This window comes from Lotus japonicus, chromosome 4 (assembly GCF_012489685.1).
Source record: "Lotus japonicus ecotype B-129 chromosome 4, LjGifu_v1.2".
NCBI classification, from domain to species: Eukaryota; Viridiplantae; Streptophyta; class Magnoliopsida; order Fabales; family Fabaceae; genus Lotus; species Lotus japonicus.
In genome coordinates, this window is record NC_080044.1 from 15,615,556 (window position 1) to 15,635,936 (window position 20,381).

The 20,381-nt window shown below is 36.0% G+C and overlaps 2 protein-coding genes across 2 annotated transcripts; both read left to right on the top strand.

Moving 5' to 3' along the window:
• The first annotated feature begins 13,170 nt into the window (after positions 1-13,170).
• LOC130713494 (autophagy-related protein 101) lies at positions 13,171-16,077 on the top strand. The gene is made up of 7 exons (XM_057563258.1): positions 13,171-13,395; positions 13,476-13,512; positions 13,614-13,699; positions 13,906-14,001; positions 14,507-14,669; positions 14,810-14,975; positions 15,790-16,077. Exons 1-7 carry the CDS (start codon positions 13,363-13,365, stop codon positions 15,863-15,865), a joined length of 657 nt encoding a protein of 218 aa, XP_057419241.1. The 5' UTR covers positions 13,171-13,362; the 3' UTR covers positions 15,866-16,077.
• A 153-nt stretch (positions 16,078-16,230) lies between these two features.
• LOC130713495 (putative inactive methylesterase 20) lies at positions 16,231-18,401 on the top strand. The gene is made up of 2 exons (XM_057563259.1): positions 16,231-17,636; positions 17,999-18,401. Exons 1-2 carry the CDS (start codon positions 17,259-17,261, stop codon positions 18,089-18,091), a joined length of 471 nt encoding a protein of 156 aa, XP_057419242.1. The 5' UTR covers positions 16,231-17,258; the 3' UTR covers positions 18,092-18,401.
• Positions 18,402-20,381: the final 1,980 nt, after the last annotated feature.

A 20,381-nucleotide genomic window follows, 5' to 3' on the forward strand; every position in this document is an offset into this window, starting at 1 on the left:
AGCTTATCAGCTAAACATGTCAAACATAGTCTTAGACTATGTTTGACATGTTTAGCTGATAAGCTAGCTGAAAGCTGAAAAGCTAGCTGAAAGCTTATAAGCTAACTGATAGCTGAAAGCTGATAAGCTAGCTGAAAGCTGATAGCTGAAAGCTGAAAAGCTACATGATTAAAACAAAAATGTTTGGAAAAACTAGCTGTTAAACAAGCTGAAATTGTAAAATGAAATAAAAGGACATACTTATACTTGTATAGTTATTTTTATATTTAACATTACTTTATTTTCACATTAATATCTATATGATATTAATATTAAAATTAATATCACTTTAAATATTTTTATTAACTCAAGTTATTTATCATCTTAATATAATATTTTTAATACTTGTGGTGCGCAGCGGTGTGGCGGGAACTACATACGTAAGTGTGATGAAAAATAGGTTTAGTGTTTTTATAAATATATAAGGGTAATGGTAGAATTTTAATAAATTAATAAGGATAAAAATGAGAATAAATTTAATAAGCTATAAGCTTTAAGCTATAAGCTACCTGAGATAGCTTATAGCTTAAAGCTTTAAGCTACTGAAATAAGCTCCTTCACCAAACACTTTTGAAGAGCTTTTAAGCTAGTCAAATAAGCTTTAAGCTAGTCAAATAAGCTATAAGCTAGCTGAAATTGCATGCCAAACATAGCCTTAGTCTATAAGCTTGTTATGGAATTAATGTTTCTATCACCCAAGATTCTAATTCTAATTTCTAACTAACAAAAACGTGGAACACACAAATATGCTAAAATCAAAACAAGACATTCTAACAATTAATGTGTGAATCTAGCTAACTAGCATGTGTGAATCTAACTAGTGAAATAAAGAAACTAATAGTCAGACAGCACAAATACAGTCACTTTGAAAGGGTCTAAGTACGTGTTTGGATAAGTTAATATGAAAGCAAATTGATCTTCATCAATAAGATGAGTTCTATTTATTTATTTTTTACCGCAAATGCTAACGTCTGTTGACACCGATCAGAGTATCTAAACCTAAGAAAAAAATGGAGAAAAGGAAAGATGCAACAGCTATCTAGCTGAAAAACAAAAATTGGGAATGTCAATTATTGGGATAGAAATACTGAAATGAGATAGTGATGTGGTGTGGGGCAGTACTATAGTGTATTTACAGAATGAATGAATGTAACGAAGTCGATTAAAATGGAATACCCTGAGCGCGCGTGCCATCCGGAGAGTGAAATGAGCAGAGACTGAGTGATGAAAATTCAGAACTCAGAAGATGAAATGACCCACATGGCTTTTAGTTGTGAGAGTACAACTATTATACAAACATAGTAGTAGATGATACATTACAGATCATGCATAGCTAGGCTGTGTTTGGTTTAGTGTGCAAATTACTTTATTCTCTCAGAAAAAGAGAGAGTAGAAAATGATGGGAGCATTTAACACACACATGATGTTGGGCTACGAACGCGGGCGGGCACACAGACATTGATACTATAACCTCTGGTCGCCGTCAAGGGCCCTGGACCCTGACTCTGACCACCATCACCATTCTCTCTCTCTGTTCCATTATCAGTTTCCATCTCTCTCTCTCAAATTGGTTTCACAATTGCATGCTGCCTAATAATGTTCAACTTTTCCCCTTCAATCTTCTTCACTAGTCATTCTTTCACAACAAACAAATGGTAGATGCCTTAACTAATTCGATCTGTTCTTTTCCCTCATTCTTTCAATCAATTTCATGACTTTGCTTAATATAAAGTGATTTATGCAATTTCTTCTTATTTTTGAGATATAATGATATCATATCTTTTTAAAGTAGATTTTTTTATGAGATGAATTAGGGGTGGCAATATGGGTTGACGGGCCGGGCTGGGCCCAACCCGCCACTAACCCGCCGAAATGCGGGTTGGGTTGGGCTAGCCCACTTTTGGTATTTGGGTTCAAAGTCTCAACCCAACCCATATTTTGGCGGGAAAACGGGTTGGCGGGCTAGCCCACTTAGAAAATTTGGTGAAATAAAAAAAGATGTGCAATGAGAAATTTTAAGCAATCTTTCACATTTTATATGTTGACACATGAAAAAAGTAGAATTATACTTGTTCTTTATCTTTAAATGTTATGAGTTCAACTAGAAAGTCTCACCAATAGCAATACCAAAAAAATATTTACCATGTGTGGTTAGTAAAAGTTGTAAAACTATAACCTCACTAGCAACTATCAAGTGTAAGTTTCAATAACCTTCATCAAATCATTGATAAATGTCATTTTTCTTTGATACACACTCATTTAATATTACTTAACATCACTAAATGTGTTTTACAATCATCAACAAGAGTTTACTTTAGCCAATAATAGTCGACCAACAATTATAAAATATAATGTCGAGTAGGCATGGAAGTTTTAGACAAAATATAACCTACGAATAAGAGCTGCAACTTATATAGGTGAATCCATAGAAGGTCATTGAATAGTTTTCAAAACAGTTTTTTTTTTTAGTTTAGGTTTGTCATATTATATGCGCACGTTACAATAATCTACTGAAAGAATAAAAATAGAAAAAAATTTCAAAAATTTCAAAAAAAAAAGTGAAAAATGGGTTGGCGGGCTAACCCAACCCAACCCGTCATTAACCCGCCAAAATACGGGTTGGGTTGGGTTGACCCACTTTTAAATTTGGGTTCAAAATCCCAACCCAACCCGTCAAAAAAGGTGGGCCAAACGGGCTGGCCAAACGGGCCTAGCCCATTTTGTCACCCCTAAGATGAATGGTCATTAATACAAATAACACTCAATAAACTTAAAATTAAAAAAAAAATTAGGATGATGAGCTAAATTGTTACCTGACGATCTATTAGGCAAAAGACCTTGGAACTAAATTGCTTTGGTTTTTTTTTATCAACAACTAAATTGCTTTGGTGCACCCACAGGTAAAACTTTTGAAACACAACTCTTAATAAACATCCGCACAAATTACACGATAAACCCTAAGCAACATCAACAAGAATCCTAACTTAGGTCAAACACTAAACAATCAAAATGAGAACGAGCAATTGTTAGGGACCGAGATGCAGCGAAGAACAAGCCACATATCCCAACAAAAATAGAGCCCTTCTCACCACTGAAGGGCACACAAATCAGGACGAGACATCGGCCAAAAAGCGAAAGCATAAAAACTTGCCCAAGAGATCAGGTGAGCTGCTAATTCAGTCGGACTAGCATATACTAGACGAGATCAAAGAGAAGTCACAACCGCCTAAACCCAAAAACCCATAACTTTCGCCACCGACCTCAAATTGCACACTGCCAACTTAGATCTGCAACTGTTGACCCACGGCAATAAACCTCCTCAAGCAAGATCTTCACCCAGCAAACAGAACGCTTGCAAACCCAACACAATCAGAAACCGACACATAGGACACTACCATGAACCATCACCAAAGGCAAGGGCGGAGAGAGCACGTCGCCAACACAGAGAAGCCAAAACCACAAGGGAAAAACTATGATGAGAAATGAGAGATTGTCCATGCTCTGGACGGCGCCAAAAACATATTGCAATAAAGTGATTTAGAATTTAATAATTATTAATTATTTTTATTCTAGCATAAGGTATAATTGACTTCTGTATTATTTATGCTTCAAACTCGATAAATTGTTGCATAAGAAGTCTTCTTGAATATTTTCTTTTTATTAGCCTTTTCGTGACAATATGTTTCTCATTAATTAAAACATTTACAATTAGAAAGTATGAAAACAGAAAAATAACACATGCATTTTTTTTATCGTAAAGTGACATGAAATCTCATTAAAAATGTCTTAGATGCTTTTCTTTTTTCATTTTCATACTTCATAACCGGATATTAACGTGAAAAATGTTTCGTCCAATTTTAATTAGTTATTAGTTAAGGATCAATTGGATTGACATAGAAATTCAACACTTGATCATAATCTTTTAAGCAACTGGTTAATTAGAAATTTGTTCTAAACTCTTATATACGAGCGGAAAAAAAATTCATCGGTCAACACCTAACTGCTTAGTTCATTGATAGTGGGATGATGAGTTCATTTCACAACTATCGATTGTGTATTAAAACCGGAAAAAAAATTAGTTATTAGCAAGATGTTAATTAGTACTGTGTTTTTTTTAAGGGAAAAGAGGTTAGTATGTACTATGTAGGAATGTTTGCGGGGATACATGAAACGAAACGTAGGTAGCTAGGTAGGATTAGGAATGTGAAAGGACATGACTACAATGCATGGATGGGATGGCATATAATCCCACATTCCTATGGATGGGTCCCTACTAATGTCCCCCCTTATCCAACACCACAGCTTTCCCAGGGCTCCTCTTATTTCGTCTTTTTCTTGTGTTTTCCTCTGTCACTCTTTTTTTAACCTCCATGAGCGATAGCTACGTTTCTAATCCTTAAGTTATTAGCACTGATGCAATGACTTATCCACTGATCGCGCGCTCACCCTCCCACCTATGACGCGTGAACCTAATGATCTATAAATCTCACAACTCCATAGTGGTTTTTCTTTAATACGTACGAAATCCAATGCGTATCCACCCTTTCATAAAAAAAAGATACGTTTGTATAATTATTGCATATTGTATCATTGTATGTTTGATCAAAGTGGTTGTCTCTGCTGTATGTGTGTTGCCCATGCTCCATGCATGGTCCATATCGATCTAAATCAAATACTTGAATCTCTGTCCCTTCCCACTTTTAATTTATCACTTCAAAATCACGCATAATCGATGCAGGGTACTTAATGATTAATGATCAGTATTCAGTTAACAGGAAAATGTTTCATAGACATGTGTTTATATTGAATAATGTTTTTTTCACACCTTTAAGGTGGAAAAATGTGGAATGAAGAGAAAAATAGGAAAAAATAACAAGTAAGAGAGAGAAAGTATAAAATGTGATAAATGATAAGATAAGAGAAATATAAATAAAAATATGGAAATAGAGTGTTTGAAAAATGAGGAGTGTATATATCATATATTATTGGTTTATATTTTACAGTGCACACATCTAATAAATGCACAGAATAATAAAAAAATTATAAATGTAATTAGTGTATGATATATAATAAACATGTTTGATAAGAAGAGGAAGATAGAGAAAAAAATAAATATTTTAATGGTGTTGGCATTATTTGAATATCTAAATATAATCTCAATCAGTAAATCTCAGGCATTTTGACATTCGAGAGACATGCACTTTTTTGCGTATTATCCTTCTGATATTTCATTCTAATTTACATTCAAAATTTTCTAGCGTGCTTGTCTGCGATCAGTCAACTGATAAATATTTTTATGTATAAAAAATTCCTACAATCAATTTTTCGCTTTCAATTGTGGCGGTTATATGGCTTCAAACGAGTCCACAAATATAATATTACCTTGAAGGTATATTTGTAGGAATTCGCTCTTTGAATGTTGTGATGGTTTTGACCGCTGTAATTCACGTATTATTATTGTCTGTAAGCATTGTTGTTACTAAACAGTAAACTATGTTTATTTTTATTTCAATTGAGTACAATGTAAATAGACTTTAATCTTAATTAACAAAAAGGATTTTATTTCATTTGTATTTCGAAATCAATGCTAAGTGTTTTTATAATACTAGAGCTAATAGATATCTAATCATAGCCTATAGACAGGGTTTAAGTTTGAGTTGTAAACGTTGGCGCAATGACCCAAAATTATGATGTAGGTTCAGGATCAGAGTGACAATCGATTATGAATGAAAGTATGATATAGTCCAAAAGTATGATATAGTCCAAAATACCATAAAGAAAATGGACTTTCCACACTCATACATATAACCTTGCTCCTTCAAATTATCTTTATGATGTAAAAAAAAACTAAATTTCTTAAAAGTGTGCGCAGTCGTTGGTTCTTATAAGAGTATTAAGGAATAGATGATGAATCAAATCATAAACATTCATGGTTCAAAACGGATGAGTGGATGGTTCTTAGTTGTAGCTTTCGTTCCCCATATGGGTTGGTCCCCACCTTAAAAGCAGCAAAACAAAACTAAATTAATGTATATAGAATAGGTAGGCGCATCCACATTCCACAATGAGATTGATTGAGGAGTGAGAGCCCCAACGAAGGAGGCCGGGGTTCCCACCTGACAAAAGATATGGTTGGACAAAGATTCTTTGGGAGATAGAGAAGCACATACATAGATCACCTCGTCACTGTGGGAATATGGAGACAGAGGAACCATGAGGAATGAATTTCTGACAACTGAATTAGAGCCCACAAAAAACCATGGCAACCGTAGGTGACTGTTTGAGAGAATTTTCTGTTACCAAGGCTATAGCTATCTATGTGTTGATTTGATCCTTCTTGAATTTTGAATTTCTTGTCAGCTTTAAGCACCCCATCTTAGTTTTTTAATATCAAAGATTAATTTAATTCATTTCTAGCTTCTTTGCAATTCCCATGTGATTATACACAGCAGATCCCCAGAGAAAGATATGGTATATCTAGATATATAGTTATATATCTTAATTGACAGTACTTATATCTCAGTTATTCGAAATTTGTGAGCATGTGTAAGCTTGATGCATAAATATATATAACTTATGTAGATTCCAGAATCAATGTTGGACCCTCTTTCACCATCGATCCAATGACAGAGTTCAAAGATATCGACCCTCTAGCTAGCATTTCAATAATCTTCTACATAAAGGTATAACTACATTCCATATACACATCACAGGAACATAAAGTTACACAGGCCGAGCATATAATAATGTCAAGCTATACAATAAAACTTATAATGCAGGCTTTTATTTTGTTACAATAATGCAGGCTTTGGAAGCATAATATGCAAAAGATAATCTAAATGGAAAAACAAAAATGAAAAACCTTCTATCATAGTAGGGAGGAGTGTGTGTCGTCGACATAGCTGGGCCATTAAAGTTTAATTTGCTGGCGGAGAGTTGCATTGTGATCTTCATGAATGAGACATATATAATTAGAGCTTGATTTGAGCATGGCTAACGATCATGAATAATTTGGGCAGTTCATGAATGATGATGAATCTTTCGGCATAGTCAATTCTTTTTTTCAAAGCAACAACATGTATTGGGCATATCTAAGGAGGGATATGCATCTCCTCATGTGTTAATCTCACATAACCATGTCATGTGTTAATCTCACATGACCATGTCATTTGGGCCTTTAATGAATGTATGGAGATAGAAAATTAAAATTGTAAGGGAAATAATATTAGCCATCAAATTTCATTAAAATTAATAATTAAAGGTTTAGATCTTTCACATGACATGATCATGTGAAATTCACACATGAGAGAATTCAAATCCAGGACATCTATGGAGGCTACATGGATCACATCCTACTAAAAATGTTAATTTAATATGGTCTCGTTTGGCATGTTGTATATATTTATTAAGTTTGATAGTACGAAGCCTTATAGAATAAGGTTTGATAAAAAATTAATGTTATATATTGTTAGGTTATACATTATATAACTTATCATACCGTTTTATTTGGTATAATCATGTATATTTGTGGACAGTAATCACTACTACAGAAAAGGCTTTTCGCCACGGTTCCGCACGCCCTTTTGCCACGGTTCAACCGTGGCGATAGCCTGCGTGGCAATTGCTCAATTGCCACGGTTCAAGGGCAAACCGTGGCAATTGCTTCGCCTGTTGCCACGGTGAAAAAAGGAAACCGTGGCAATATGTGGCCTCTATTGCCACGGTCAAGCATGGACCCGTGGCAATATGTTGCATCTATTGCCACGGTCAAGTGGGGAACCGTGGCAATAAGTATCTTGTAATGTCACAGTCAATTGGGGAATCGTGGCATATTTTAGAGCAGAATTTCTCAGTTTCAACTGCTTGCATATCAACAATAATTAATTGACGGGAGAGACAAAGGGTATTCCAACCATTAGAAAGGGAAATTTAAAATATATATAAAATATCATATTATCCTCATAGTCAGCACATACATACAAAATATTATACTACAACATTTAGTATAATCAACACTGGCACCAAATCCTAAACCAGAAAATTGAACAATGCATAGATGACAAGCAACAAGGAGGGCGATCCAACAAGAGCAAGAAGACGTGGCCCTGCAACAACTTGCAAAAAATCTTCCTATTGTGCATCACTTCATGGAGATAGCTCCCCTTGTCATCTTTGTTCCCTGCAATTCAGAATGCAAATAACAGTCCCAAGAAGCAGTTTAAATAGCTCAATTTCAGCAGCAATTTCAACAGCTTTGTCATCACACATAATTAAATCACACACAATTTCAATTCAGAATAATTCTTTCTCTTTTAACAGTTAGATAACAATGCAAGTCTTTGTATGTAAAGAAAAGATGAAAGAATAGTTTTGTATTTAAAAAGCAAGTTTCATGATCTTTTGGCATCAAAGAATATGTATATGGAAAACAGATAGAACATCCAAATTCCAGATTACTGTTTTAAATTAAAAGAGTAATAAAATGAAAGTTAAATTAGAAAATAAAACATACACAATATATTATATATATATATAACATCCCCAACAGCTACCTGCACATTGTACATAAATCCTAACGCCCTGCCCCAACTAACTTCAAGAGAGTATAGGTGCATACCAGAAATTAAATACTAGCCATCTACAAGCCTAGTTTCTTTCCACCCAAAGTAAAGCTAATTAAAAGTCCATTTACCTATAGGAAGCAACTTTTCACTCCAAAACTCTATCTTCAATTCAGCAACTCTTTTCCCAGAACATCAGCTGCAACCTTCTCCCTTCTCATGGGAGCGTCCTGAAAATATTTCATTTATTGCTCTTGATATCACTATGTAAAAAGATTAGCCATTGTTTGTACAAAATTTTGAAGGACTGAGATTAGGAACCCTAAGATTGATGCTTAGCTAGTTAGCTTAGTTTCTATAATATTGATGAGTGAATATCTTGTGGTCCTGGAACCGTGTAATGGAAATGATACTGCTAGTAAAACTATAAATCAAATACTAAAAATCAAATTAGGCACAACATGCTGACCTGAAAAATGAACCAAATCTGAAACTCAGCTGTAACAGGAGAGAGCAACTCATCATTCTGTTCACACTCTTAGGAATTAGCTGCAAGTATTTATCATTCCAGCCCCAAAAATCCCCAAAAAGGAACCCTAATCTCATATTTAAACAATTATCAAAATAAATCAGCGATTGGGGAATCCGAAATTGCACACAATAACATGAAAGGGAAATTGCAATCGATACCTGCTTATAGGCTTTGAGCTACAACAAAAGCGAAAATCAAAGTGGATAATTACAACCAGAATCAGCATTGCAATTCGAGCTTGAACAAAACCTGCTCCATCGTTTTCAGAGGTAGAAGAAAAGGATTTGGAATGCGATTAGAGAGGATATATATTAACTGGGTATATATATTAAACTACACATGAGTATGTATAATTGATAAAGTCCAGTCTACATCAACAATAAGTCCCCATGACAGCATAATGGAGATGTTGATGGGGATCAAATCTGACCGAGTTCATTTCAGTTAAATACTATATAAATACTATTGATTTATTACCTGTAGAAAGAAGGAAGAGAACAATTGACCTGAAACCAGTAATATTAAATTATTAACTTTGTTTACACAAAGAAAATTACAAAACACAAACACAGCCACATTGAAGAGCATTTATTTAAGAGCTCATCAAGATATAATCTTCCAAACAGGTATATACAAATCTAGCAGGAAATAAGTGTTATCTACTGAAGGACTTCATCAATTCCCTCTGACTTAGATACCACATCAACATTCCACATTAGAGTATATTTAAATTGAATCAATTTATAAAAGAGAATGGAGAAAACACCCCAAGAAAAAGGTGATGCTTCCTATAAACCTCTGAAATTATACCATCTTTAATCATTTCAAGAATATGAAAAGGGATATTATGCAAACCAGGCATGTTATCCTGTTTCCAGATTCCAAGCATTCTTCGAATGGGGCATGCTTCTTGATGTTCATCTTAAATTCAGCAGAAACATGAAGAAAAAGAGAAGTATTCAGTCAGTCACTTCTCCTATAAAATTATGGCCTATTTGAATGATCTGAACAAGAAAAATTGCTCATTTTACACATTCTGTCAGACATATGAAATGCAAGATGACTTCACCCTCTTAAAGACCACAAAGCATATATCATATATTCAGATTACCGACTTTAATAAAATATTCCAGATTTAATCAGTACAAGCATAGGAGAAATTTACAGGTATGATTTGGAAAATCAGTTTTCAAGAACTAGGTAGATGTCCATCTTTTGCATTGATTAGTAAATCACAAACCAACGTTGATAACATGAATATTCATTTAATCATGTGTCAGACAGGTGAAATGCTTAGAAGCAAGTACTCAGTTATATCTTCAATCAGTTTCTAGTCATTAAATAACGTGAAGCCAGCAAGTGAGGTTCGAATAAAACATAGCACTATCCCATCACTTCTTACATTCAACACTAATACTTTCAATCATGCAATCCTGACTAAGATTAAAACTATCTGTTGAGAACCCAAACTGAATCTGAGAATTGAACTGAAAATAATATTCATTGAAAGGTGAAGATTACAAGAGTGTATCTCAGTATTTATATTGTGAGAGAGACTTACATAGCAAGCTAACTAAACTGACTATAGTTAACAGTTAGGCTAACCATAGTTAGCAACTAACCGTAACTGACTTATAACAAACTCAACTGACTAACAAACTTAACCAGCTTGTAACTAACAGTTCAATGTATATAGCAAAGCATAATTGCCTTATACTCTAATACTATCCAAGAGAAATTTCAGAGTCGAAGATTTCTAAATTTCATGAAATGCTTTGGAAAGCAATCAGCAATTCTAACAGAAAAGATTGTAAGGAACTATGAAGCTAAATTAGGAAACACCAACAAAGAGGGGAATGATACTGCCCTGATTCATGATGATAAAGGTTATCAAACCACTTTGTTCAGCATTTTTCTCTCTTCTCCCCTTCTTTTTCACATACACAGGCTAGCTCTGAAATTTTGACCTGCAAATAAGTAATGTCTCGCTGCACTTCATGGAGCAATTGGTAAGCCAAATCATCTGCTACTTCCTCTTGATCTGTCATGTTCCTTCTTTGGCTCGCATAGTCACAGTGAAGAGAATGATAACATTAGTCTCAGAAGAAAAACTAATAGTGTTAAAAGGAACAGATTCATAAATCAGCATATAAAAGTAACATTTGAATAGACTTTTCACCTTGGTTCATGAATAACGCATAGAATCAATTGAATAGGCTTCCCTGATGTTCAAACCCAATGAAAGAAACTATCAAACTAAATACATCTGAATAGGCACAATCTAAAAACAGATTAAATCTCGCGAATTTTAAACCTGAGTGAGTTTGAACCTAAAATTGGAAAGAAATGGCAGCAAATAAGAAAGAGATACAAACCTTGACACCTGAAGATGAAGCAGCAGAAATAGAGCGCCTGAGATAGAGCTCAATCGGTGAAGAACTATGGCTCGTGGGCGAGTATAGAGAGGGAAGGGGAATCGCGAGAAGTGAAGAACTTTACAAGCGGATGGAACTTAGTGACCTCCAGGACCGGTCCACCGATCTTCTCTGAAGCCGCGGAAACCCTAGCCACATACTATCCCATCAGGTCGTCGAAGGCAATAATGGACGGATCCGTGGCCGCATCAGCGACTTCGCCACCTCCTCCTCCTCCCTGGAATCCGATGGATAGCGCCTCCAAACGCGCCACTGCCGATTCCAACCTCCCTATCAGCTTCTCTTCCAACCTCTCTCTCCCGCGCTCTATTTCTGCTGAATGAACAATGCGATGAAACCGAATAGATCTGGTGCAAGCTGAAAGAACGAGAGGGAGAGGAGGAGTGATTGCAGCGAATAGAGAGGGAAGGGAGAACGGAGAGAACAAATCGAGCAGGAGAGAGGAACAGAGGGAACAGAGAGAAAGGTTAGGGTTTTTCTTTTCAGAAAAAATTGGAGAGTGGGAGGGCAAAAACGAGCGTACTAGGCTAAATCTATAGCCACGGTTCCTAAAAAAATTAATAAAATATTATCCTTTTTTGCCACGGTTCCGTTTATAACCGTGGCAACTGACCTTTTGCCACGGTTCCGCCTATAACCGTGGCAATTGAAGCGTGGTAAAAAGTGATTTCTGTAGTAGTGAATGGTGGTTGTGGTGGTAGGGATGACAGTGATGATAGGGACGATGAAACTTGTAGTTATGGTCGTACTGGTGGTGGCGGCAGTGGCGGCGATAGAGTGGTGGTGGTGTAAATGGCGACGATAGTGGTGGAGGAAATTGTGAGACGGTGGTGTAATGAGTTGTCGTTGTGGTGGTGGTGGTGGTGGGGGATATGCTAGCGACAACAATGGTGATAGTGGTGGAGGGTGGTGCTAGTGGATGGTGGCAGTAGAGTGGTGGTGGTGCAAGTGGCGATGGTGGTATGGCAGTGGTGAAGGCGGTGGTGGCCGAAGTATTAGGGCGACAGTGGCGATGGCGAAGGGTGGTGGTGATGACAGTTGTGGAGTCGGTGGTGGTGGTGGCGGCGATGATGACAGCGACAATGATAGCAATCGTGGCAAGGGTAAGGTAATTTAATTATGTTCCATAATTTTAGAACGGAACTCGGATTTTCCATAATTTTACTTTCTCTTCTAAAAATATGTTACCATTGCTCATAACTTTTCTCCGAACCCATAATGAGTCAAATTGACTCACTTTGACATATCTATCGATAATTGTTCCGTTTTGTTTGAATTACATGACGTATGAGTGAGTCATTGCTCTTGCCACCACGAAAAATCTCACCCCACAGTAATAACTAGCTTCTAGAAATAAATTTTTGAAAGCTATCACGTGGTGTATGGAGAGTTTTTCACCATGTTAAGAGCAACACCTAATGAGTGAGCTAGTGTTTTTTTTATATTAATAGTTTTTTTGTCAATGGTCTAAGTTCTCATGATGGAATTATATGGGCTTATTGGGCCCAACAGTCTAGCTATATAGTCAGGTCTACCTAAATTGCACAAAGAAATTTGGGCTTGAAATAGCCTTTTTTTTGTTACATTAGAAAGAAAAAAACCACCATCTCTTTCGTCTCAACTCCTCTACTCTCTCTGATTCTAATTGCGAAGACTCGTGCCAGTAAAGTAATCTCAACTTGGCTTTCAGTTCCAAGCAAACTTGAATCACCGTTCCCCTTCGTTCTCCGATCCACGCTGTTTCCTTCTCCTCTTCCGAAACAACCTAGGGTTCGTTCATTCGTTCCTCCCAATCATGAACTGTGAAGTTTGCCAGCTCAAGGAACTGGTAATTCCTCTTCTTCTCTTCTTCAAATTCTCTTGTTTTTCCCAATTTCTCATGATTAGGTTTTCCATTTCTCGCTGCAGGAAGTGGAGCACTTTGAGATACGCGAAATCCTGCGATGTAATCACGCTAACTCGATTCTCTGCTCTTCTTTGGTGTGCTCAGTGTGCTTATTGTTGTTGTGTTTGGAAATTTCGTGTTGAATTGTTACGTTTTTGCAGGCATATTGCACACGGTCGTGTTTCATCGCGCGTTGGGTCTCGTTCGTCCCAAAGATGTTGACATGGAACTATTTGATGTCACCTACGTATGTTTTGAATATCAATTTGTATTGTTATCATTGTAACAAATGCGTTATTGTTATAGAAACGCTACTTAATTGTGTTTTTTCTTCATTAGTTTCTATATATGCTGTATATTTGTAGATTACATGCTTTTTAGTGTGAGTGAAACATTGGAAATTTTCGAGTTTTGTTTAATTGTGTTGTGTTTTTTTAATGTGAGGGCGTGTAGGTGCAATGCGGAGAGTTGGAGCTTGAGAAGAAAATAGAAGAGAAGATTGAGCAGTTCATTTGTTGGGTGGAGAAGCATCCTAACAAAAAGAGTCAGGTTAGTGCTTTGCTTGTGGATTACCATGTCCCATGTGTGAATGCTGCTGCTTGGGGGAAAAAGCTGTTGATTTTAGTTTCAAGGTTCTGTAGTGATGAGCTTTACTTGTTTGCATGCTCTATTTTTAGTCAGAATACATGATTTGCTTTTGCTACTCCTAGTGGTTGCTGTGTGACTAGGAGCTCATAGTTTAAATCAGTCTCTAGAAAATGCAAGGTAGATAGTAGTACAATAGACCTTTGTGGATTTTTTTCATCCTTCGATTGGATCATGTCATAGCGGAGGCTTTACATTATCTTGTTGTCCTTTTAAATGCAATCCTGTTTTCAAGTTTCGACTACTTGGGAACTTTCTTTTGTTGGTTTTATTTTGTGGTTCAAAGCAATTTTCTTTTGCTTACAATTTGTTTCAATATGTAATCCCTTTCTGCAAATTTTGGTAGGCTGGAAATGGTTATGTCCAGACAGGGTGCATTAGTTAATCCCTTCTGAATTCAATGATGCAGATATGCTTATCATTCTATGAGGTGAAAAATAAGCAGGTATCTTGGTTCAGTAACAAAATTGAACGCTTGTATTGGGAACAGTGGTATATTAATCTGAATGTGGCCCAGCATCAGAAGGCACACTCTAGCAAGTCTCATCTTTCCAAAGTTGTTGATCCCGGAGGTGCAGTTGCTGGCTCTGTTTGCTAAACTAAATCTCGTTCATGTTTCACTCTTACTGTGCAGTTAGTTCCATCAGATCTTCTCTCTAATTTATTTTTTTCCATATTTCTTTGCTTGTTTTGCCATGTTTCTCATGAGTAGAGGGAGCACTGGAAGATAGAAATGCTCGAAGTGCAACACTTGAAGCATCGCTGCGTGAGGTTTTATTTCAAATAATAAAATTTGTGAACGAGAAGAAGGACCATGTTCCGCCAATACCAAATCTTGAGGGCGCTATTTCATTTCCCTATGAAATTACAATACCTAGGTGTGCTGTTTTTTTACTCTGTTTGACCGTATCCATTGTGATTATGCTTCTCATGTGCTTTCTGAATTGATATCTTTGATCACAATACCTATTAAATTTGATATCTTTGATTCTGAATGAGTGTTCTTGGCTGATTGTGTTGATGATGTGATGTCTTTGAAGTTTTTACCCTGTTAGAAATAATAATATAAAACCATTCATATGACCCCTACCCAATAGCTTAAGCATTTGGGTCTTGGGATAATTGGTTGCTTGACATGGTATCAGAGCCATCATTCATATGGCCCTTACCCAATAGCTTAAGCTTTTGGGATAATTGGTTGCTTGACATACCCCATAATGGTTTTTAGAAAATCTTTGGAGCTTTTGGAGTCACTTGAGGATAGTATCATACCAAAAGCTTTAAGTTTAGGTGTCTTGGATCCATCTCAGGAGAGATCAAACTTCATGTTCAATTTTCCCTCTCACCGCACAGATCCCTTCTTCAACGACCATCCTTCACAAGCAACCACCCTTCTGTGCTTGAAGATGATAATGAATGATTTCTTATGTAGCTAGGAGCCTAGGAACTCTTATTTCAATGTTCATGTTCATGTTTTATTACTTTTAAGCCTTAGAGGCTTGGACTTGTTTTTAGTTTTTACCTTTGCTTTTGAGTGGTTTTTGGTTAGTAATTCGAAACAATTTTTTTGAGAATATCTGTATTGGATGAAGATTTGTGCCCCTGAGATCTTGCTTGATGAGTGTAGTTTATTGTACTTTTCATATAATTTATTTTGCTGAATCGACCAAGTTAACATCTATCATTGACCAGTTCGTCGGATTCTGCATTTGGGATGGACATGATCAAGAGAATGCTCCAGACTGGGCATCCAACAATGCTAAGTTGATTGTTAGAGTCAGTAGAGTGGTGGTGTTTGAAGTTAAATGGAGATTCTTGTTCATATGTATAAGCTTGAAATCTGGTGCTGAAGAAAGCTGGTAAGGAAGGCAATGTTCAACCTCTTTGTAAATAAAGCTGAATCTATAGTATAGTTGCAATCCAAAAAAAAAAATCTTTTGCAAATATTTCCTCTTTTTAATCTGTCTTTCATATCTTGTATTTCTTCTATCCATCTTCTCTCTTAAGCTTGCACTTTGGTCAAGCACTTCATAAGAGACGCAGGTAAGTATATAAGTAGTTTATGATTTGAAGTAGCTTCCATTTTTTTGTGTGTCAACAAGTAGCTTCCATTTTAACTGAGGTGATTATCTATCTGCAGCAAGATTTAGCCGACCTTAGCTTCGGGTGGCTAATGATTTGATGAATTTTGGACTAGATCATAAGTAAGAGGTGGTTTAAAATATGGATCAAACATTGTTCCCAAATAGAAAACGATTGAGCGGCGAAACAAATTCTTCATGACCCCACGCGTTTCTCCATCATTTTTGCGACCATTTAGATCAATTTTAACTTGATCTTGAATCCTTTGATGATTGGGGATTAAAAGGGAGATTTTATACCCAAAACCATATTTCAAAATGGAGAAAACTAGCACCCCAAAATTGAAAAAAATAGTCCCGTAACACAAGTTTAGGCTCTTCAGGAATCATGATTAACTTCTATTTTATTATTTCAAGAAATGTGAAATATCTTGAAGACATGGTGTTTATTCCTTGCTTAGAATACATAAGATGTCTTCTTGTTTTGTCAAACTTAAGATGTCTTTTTGTTTTTGGACAACTTGAGATGTCTTTTTTTTTTTGGTCAATTCTTGAGATGTCTATGAATTACTTTAATTTACAAAGGAAATTGAAGACAAAAAGGCATATTATTTGAAACAAAAACATTGATCTAAGCCCAAAGGCCTAAATGCCCTCCTCCAACCAGATTTTGGTCATGAAAATTAAAAAGCAAACATATGCAAAAAATCTGCTACCGCACTCCCGTTTAATTTGACCAAAGTAAACCATGCATATTTTCGTTCTATATATTTATTTTTTAATGAAATTTATCTGTTAAATGTATAATATATTTTTAAAAAACAATCGAAAAGTATTTTTTTCATAGAAAAATTACAATTAAGCAATATTGTAGTTGCAATGTTCCAAACCACTCAATTACCTTGCTAAAAGTTAACAACACACCACTCCTGTCCTTGTCCAGTTATCAATCCAATTAACGGGTATTTCACCATTTCACTGTGTATTTTTTTTATTTTATTGTTTTTGAAATTCATTTCACTGTCTATATATAGTGGGAAGGATAATGAAATAAGCACTCCAGAAAAATGAAACAATATTATGGATAGAGAAAATTGTAGGGATCGGAAGCATTATGTGCTCGTGCATGGTGCTTGCCATGGTGCTTGGTGTTGGTACAAGGTTAAGCCACTCCTTGAATCTGCAGGGCACCAGATCACAGTGCTTGATCTTGCAGCTTCTGGAATCAACATGAAGAAAATTGAAGAGGTTGACACTGTTTCAGAGTACTCTGAGCCTCTTTTAAAGCTCATGGCTTCAATTCCCCCATACGAAAAGGTAGTTCTCGTGGGTCACAGCCTTGGAGGTATCAACATAGCACTTGCCATGGACAAATTTCCAGAAAAGGTAGCAGTTGGTGTTTTCTTGACAGCTTTTATGCCGGACACTCAGCACAAACCTTCTTATGTCATGGAAAAGGTTTGCTTAATTTTTAGCCCTATTTTTCGACACACAAATTGTATGGCTCACGGACTTACCTCTAAATCCATTAGAGATGATGTCAATGACATGCGTTAGTGATTTCCATAAGTTGAAAATCAACACTCTATAACATAGTTAGAATATTCTTCTTGAAAATTGAAGTTATTGTGAGTTCTACTCTCTCAATGAGGTTATCTTCTTGTTGATACCAAAATTTTGCCAGAACCTTATAATTTCTAGTCGAAATATGGTGCTGGTTTTGGTGTCGAAATTATATGTTGATGGAGCATTGTTCATGGTATTGGTTATCAATTCAACTATTTTTTAATGTGTCCAAGTTGTCTAATTGATTGGTGAAGTTCTCGACTAAAGACAAGGAAAAAGATGGCAACTGTCAAAGAAAGTGGAACGTGGCAATTATGGAGGTGGAAGTGGTGCAAGGAGTTACCTGAAGTATAGCTACGGGAAGTTGACACAAGTTGTTGCAAGTTATTTTATTTGTAATTATGCCAAGTATGTGGCTATAATGTAGGGAGTTATTTTCTAAGATTTAATCTCCACCGTAGGATTAGAGTAGCAGTTTCCTCTTAAGCTCTATAAATATCAGTTTGTAATATGAACAAGGGGTTGGATTCCTAAATGACTGCAAAGCTCTAAAAAAGCCTTCAAGCCCACGGTTATGGCAAACGGCTTCAACGAGTGTGCAGTAGACGGATTCCTTCCACCATTTACCATTCCAGTAATGAATTTGCTTCGTTCTTATTTGTTTTCTCTTTGATTACCTTTTGATTCCTTGCGATCTTTTTTATCTTCTTTTAAATTTCTACTTGTTTCTACATCTATTGCAATACTCACCGGAGTGTTGTTTCTTTCAAGTTGTCACCGGACAACTTCTTCACTTTTGTTTTCACTCCTGAAAACACACATAAATTGCCTGTAAGCCGTCGGACTTGGAGAGCCCATGAAATAGGATCTGATCCTTGAAATAATTAATTTACATGTGATTTTACGAAAAATCAGTGTAAACAAATTGGCGCTAGAAGGAGGGTCATTTCAAGTTTGAAGCAGGGCATGTGTGTTCGAAAATTTTGGTTTTTATGGATGTTCATGCTTCAAGTTTTGGAATTACAAGTCTGAAAATTCCATACATGATACATTCAGTATCACTTCCACGAAAGGGAATTGGATGAAGTAATTTCAAGCACTTAGTTCGAATTTCGGCTCACATAGCCGAAAATGAAATTAAACGGTTTTTCAAAGCCGCAGAAAAAATTGGCTGCGTTTTAAAGCTAATGAACATATTGTTGTGGAAGGCTTAATGGCATCACCAAGTTCGAATTGGCCTCATGATTTCCAATTTGGCCAAGTTAAAGTTCAAGAAGAGTCTTTTGAAGTCTCAAAATGACGTTGAAAATATTCATAGTTGAAAGAATATGGTGTTGTCCACAGAATCTGAATTGGAACTGTACAAGGAGAACTCAAAGAATATTCAAATGGGAAATGGCTAAATAATCATGGAAGGCCATGAAGTGTTTGTTCAAATTTTGGTATTGCAATTCAAATGTTATTCCTCTCACTTCCTTCGAGCAACAACATTTGGGGGGCCTCTGTTGATACCAAAATTTTATATATATCATGTGCCAGAACCTTATAATTTCTAGTCGAAATATGGTGCTGGTTTTGGTGTCGAAATTATATGTTGATGGAGCATTGTTCATGGTATTGGTTATCAATTCAACTATTTTTTAATGTGTCCAAGTTGTCTAATTGATTGGTGAAGTTCTCGACTAAAGACAAGGAAAAAGATGGCAACTGTCAAAGAAAGTGGAACGTGGCAATTATGGAGGTGGAAGTGGTGCAAGGAGTTACCTGAAGTATAGCTACGGGAAGTTGACACAAGTTGTTGCAAGTTATTTTATTTGTAATTATGCCAAGTATGTGGCTATAATGTAGGGAGTTATTTTCTAAGATTTAATCTCCACCGTAGGATTAGAGTAGCAGTTTCCTCTTAAGCTCTATAAATATCAGTTTGTAATATGAACAAGGGGTTGGATTCCTAAATGACTGCAAAGCTCTAAAAAAGCCTTCAAGCCCACGGTTATGGCAAACGGCTTCAACGAGTGTGCAGTAGACGGATTCCTTCCACCATTTACCATTCCAGTAATGAATTTGCTTCGTTCTTATTTGTTTTCTCTTTGATTACCTTTTGATTCCTTGCGATCTTTTTTATCTTCTTTTAAATTTCTACTTGTTTCTACATCTATTGCAATACTCACCGGAGTGTTGTTTCTTTCAAGTTGTCACCGGACAACTTCTTCACTTTTGTTTTCACTCTTGAAAACACACATAAATTGCCTGTAAGCCGTCGGACTTGGAGAGCCCATGAAATAGGATCTGATCCTTGAAATAATTAATTTACATGTGATTTTACGAAAAATCAGTGTAACACGGATTTTTGGTAAACAAATATCCTCTTAGTTCGACTAAAGGAAGTTTAGATTCGGGGTCCTTTTGAGAAAACGCTTTGCCAAAGTGTAGTGTGTGAACGAGTGTATTCTCGACAACAATAAACAACTCAAACGAAACTGGACTTTATTGAATATGAGTCGATTACAAAACAGTCAAGCAAACTAAAATAGCATGAAAGCAAATTTCGACAAAACAAGCTACACACAAGAACTGGAAATCAACAAACTGAAATGCAGGGAAACTAAAGCTTTGTTTACACGGATTTTTGGTAAA

What these genes read in the sequence shown, in the direction of transcription:
- LOC130713494 (XM_057563258.1), top strand. Translation starts at nt 13,363, where the DNA reads ATGAACTGTGAAGTTTGCCAGCTCAAGGAACTG. An exon ending in TTTGCCAGCTCAAGGAACTG is followed by an intron (nt 13,396 to 13,475) that starts GTAATTCCTCTT and finishes TTCTCGCTGCAG; the next exon opens with GAAGTGGAGCACTTTGAGAT. An exon ending in GATACGCGAAATCCTGCGAT is followed by an intron (nt 13,513 to 13,613) that starts GTAATCACGCTA and finishes ACGTTTTTGCAG; the next exon opens with GCATATTGCACACGGTCGTG.
- LOC130713495 (XM_057563259.1), top strand. Translation starts at nt 17,259, where the DNA reads ATGGATAGAGAAAATTGTAGGGATCGGAAGCATTATGTGCTCGTGCAT. An exon ending in CTTCTTATGTCATGGAAAAG is followed by an intron (nt 17,637 to 17,998) that starts GTTTGCTTAATT and finishes TGATTGGTGAAG; the next exon opens with TTCTCGACTAAAGACAAGGA.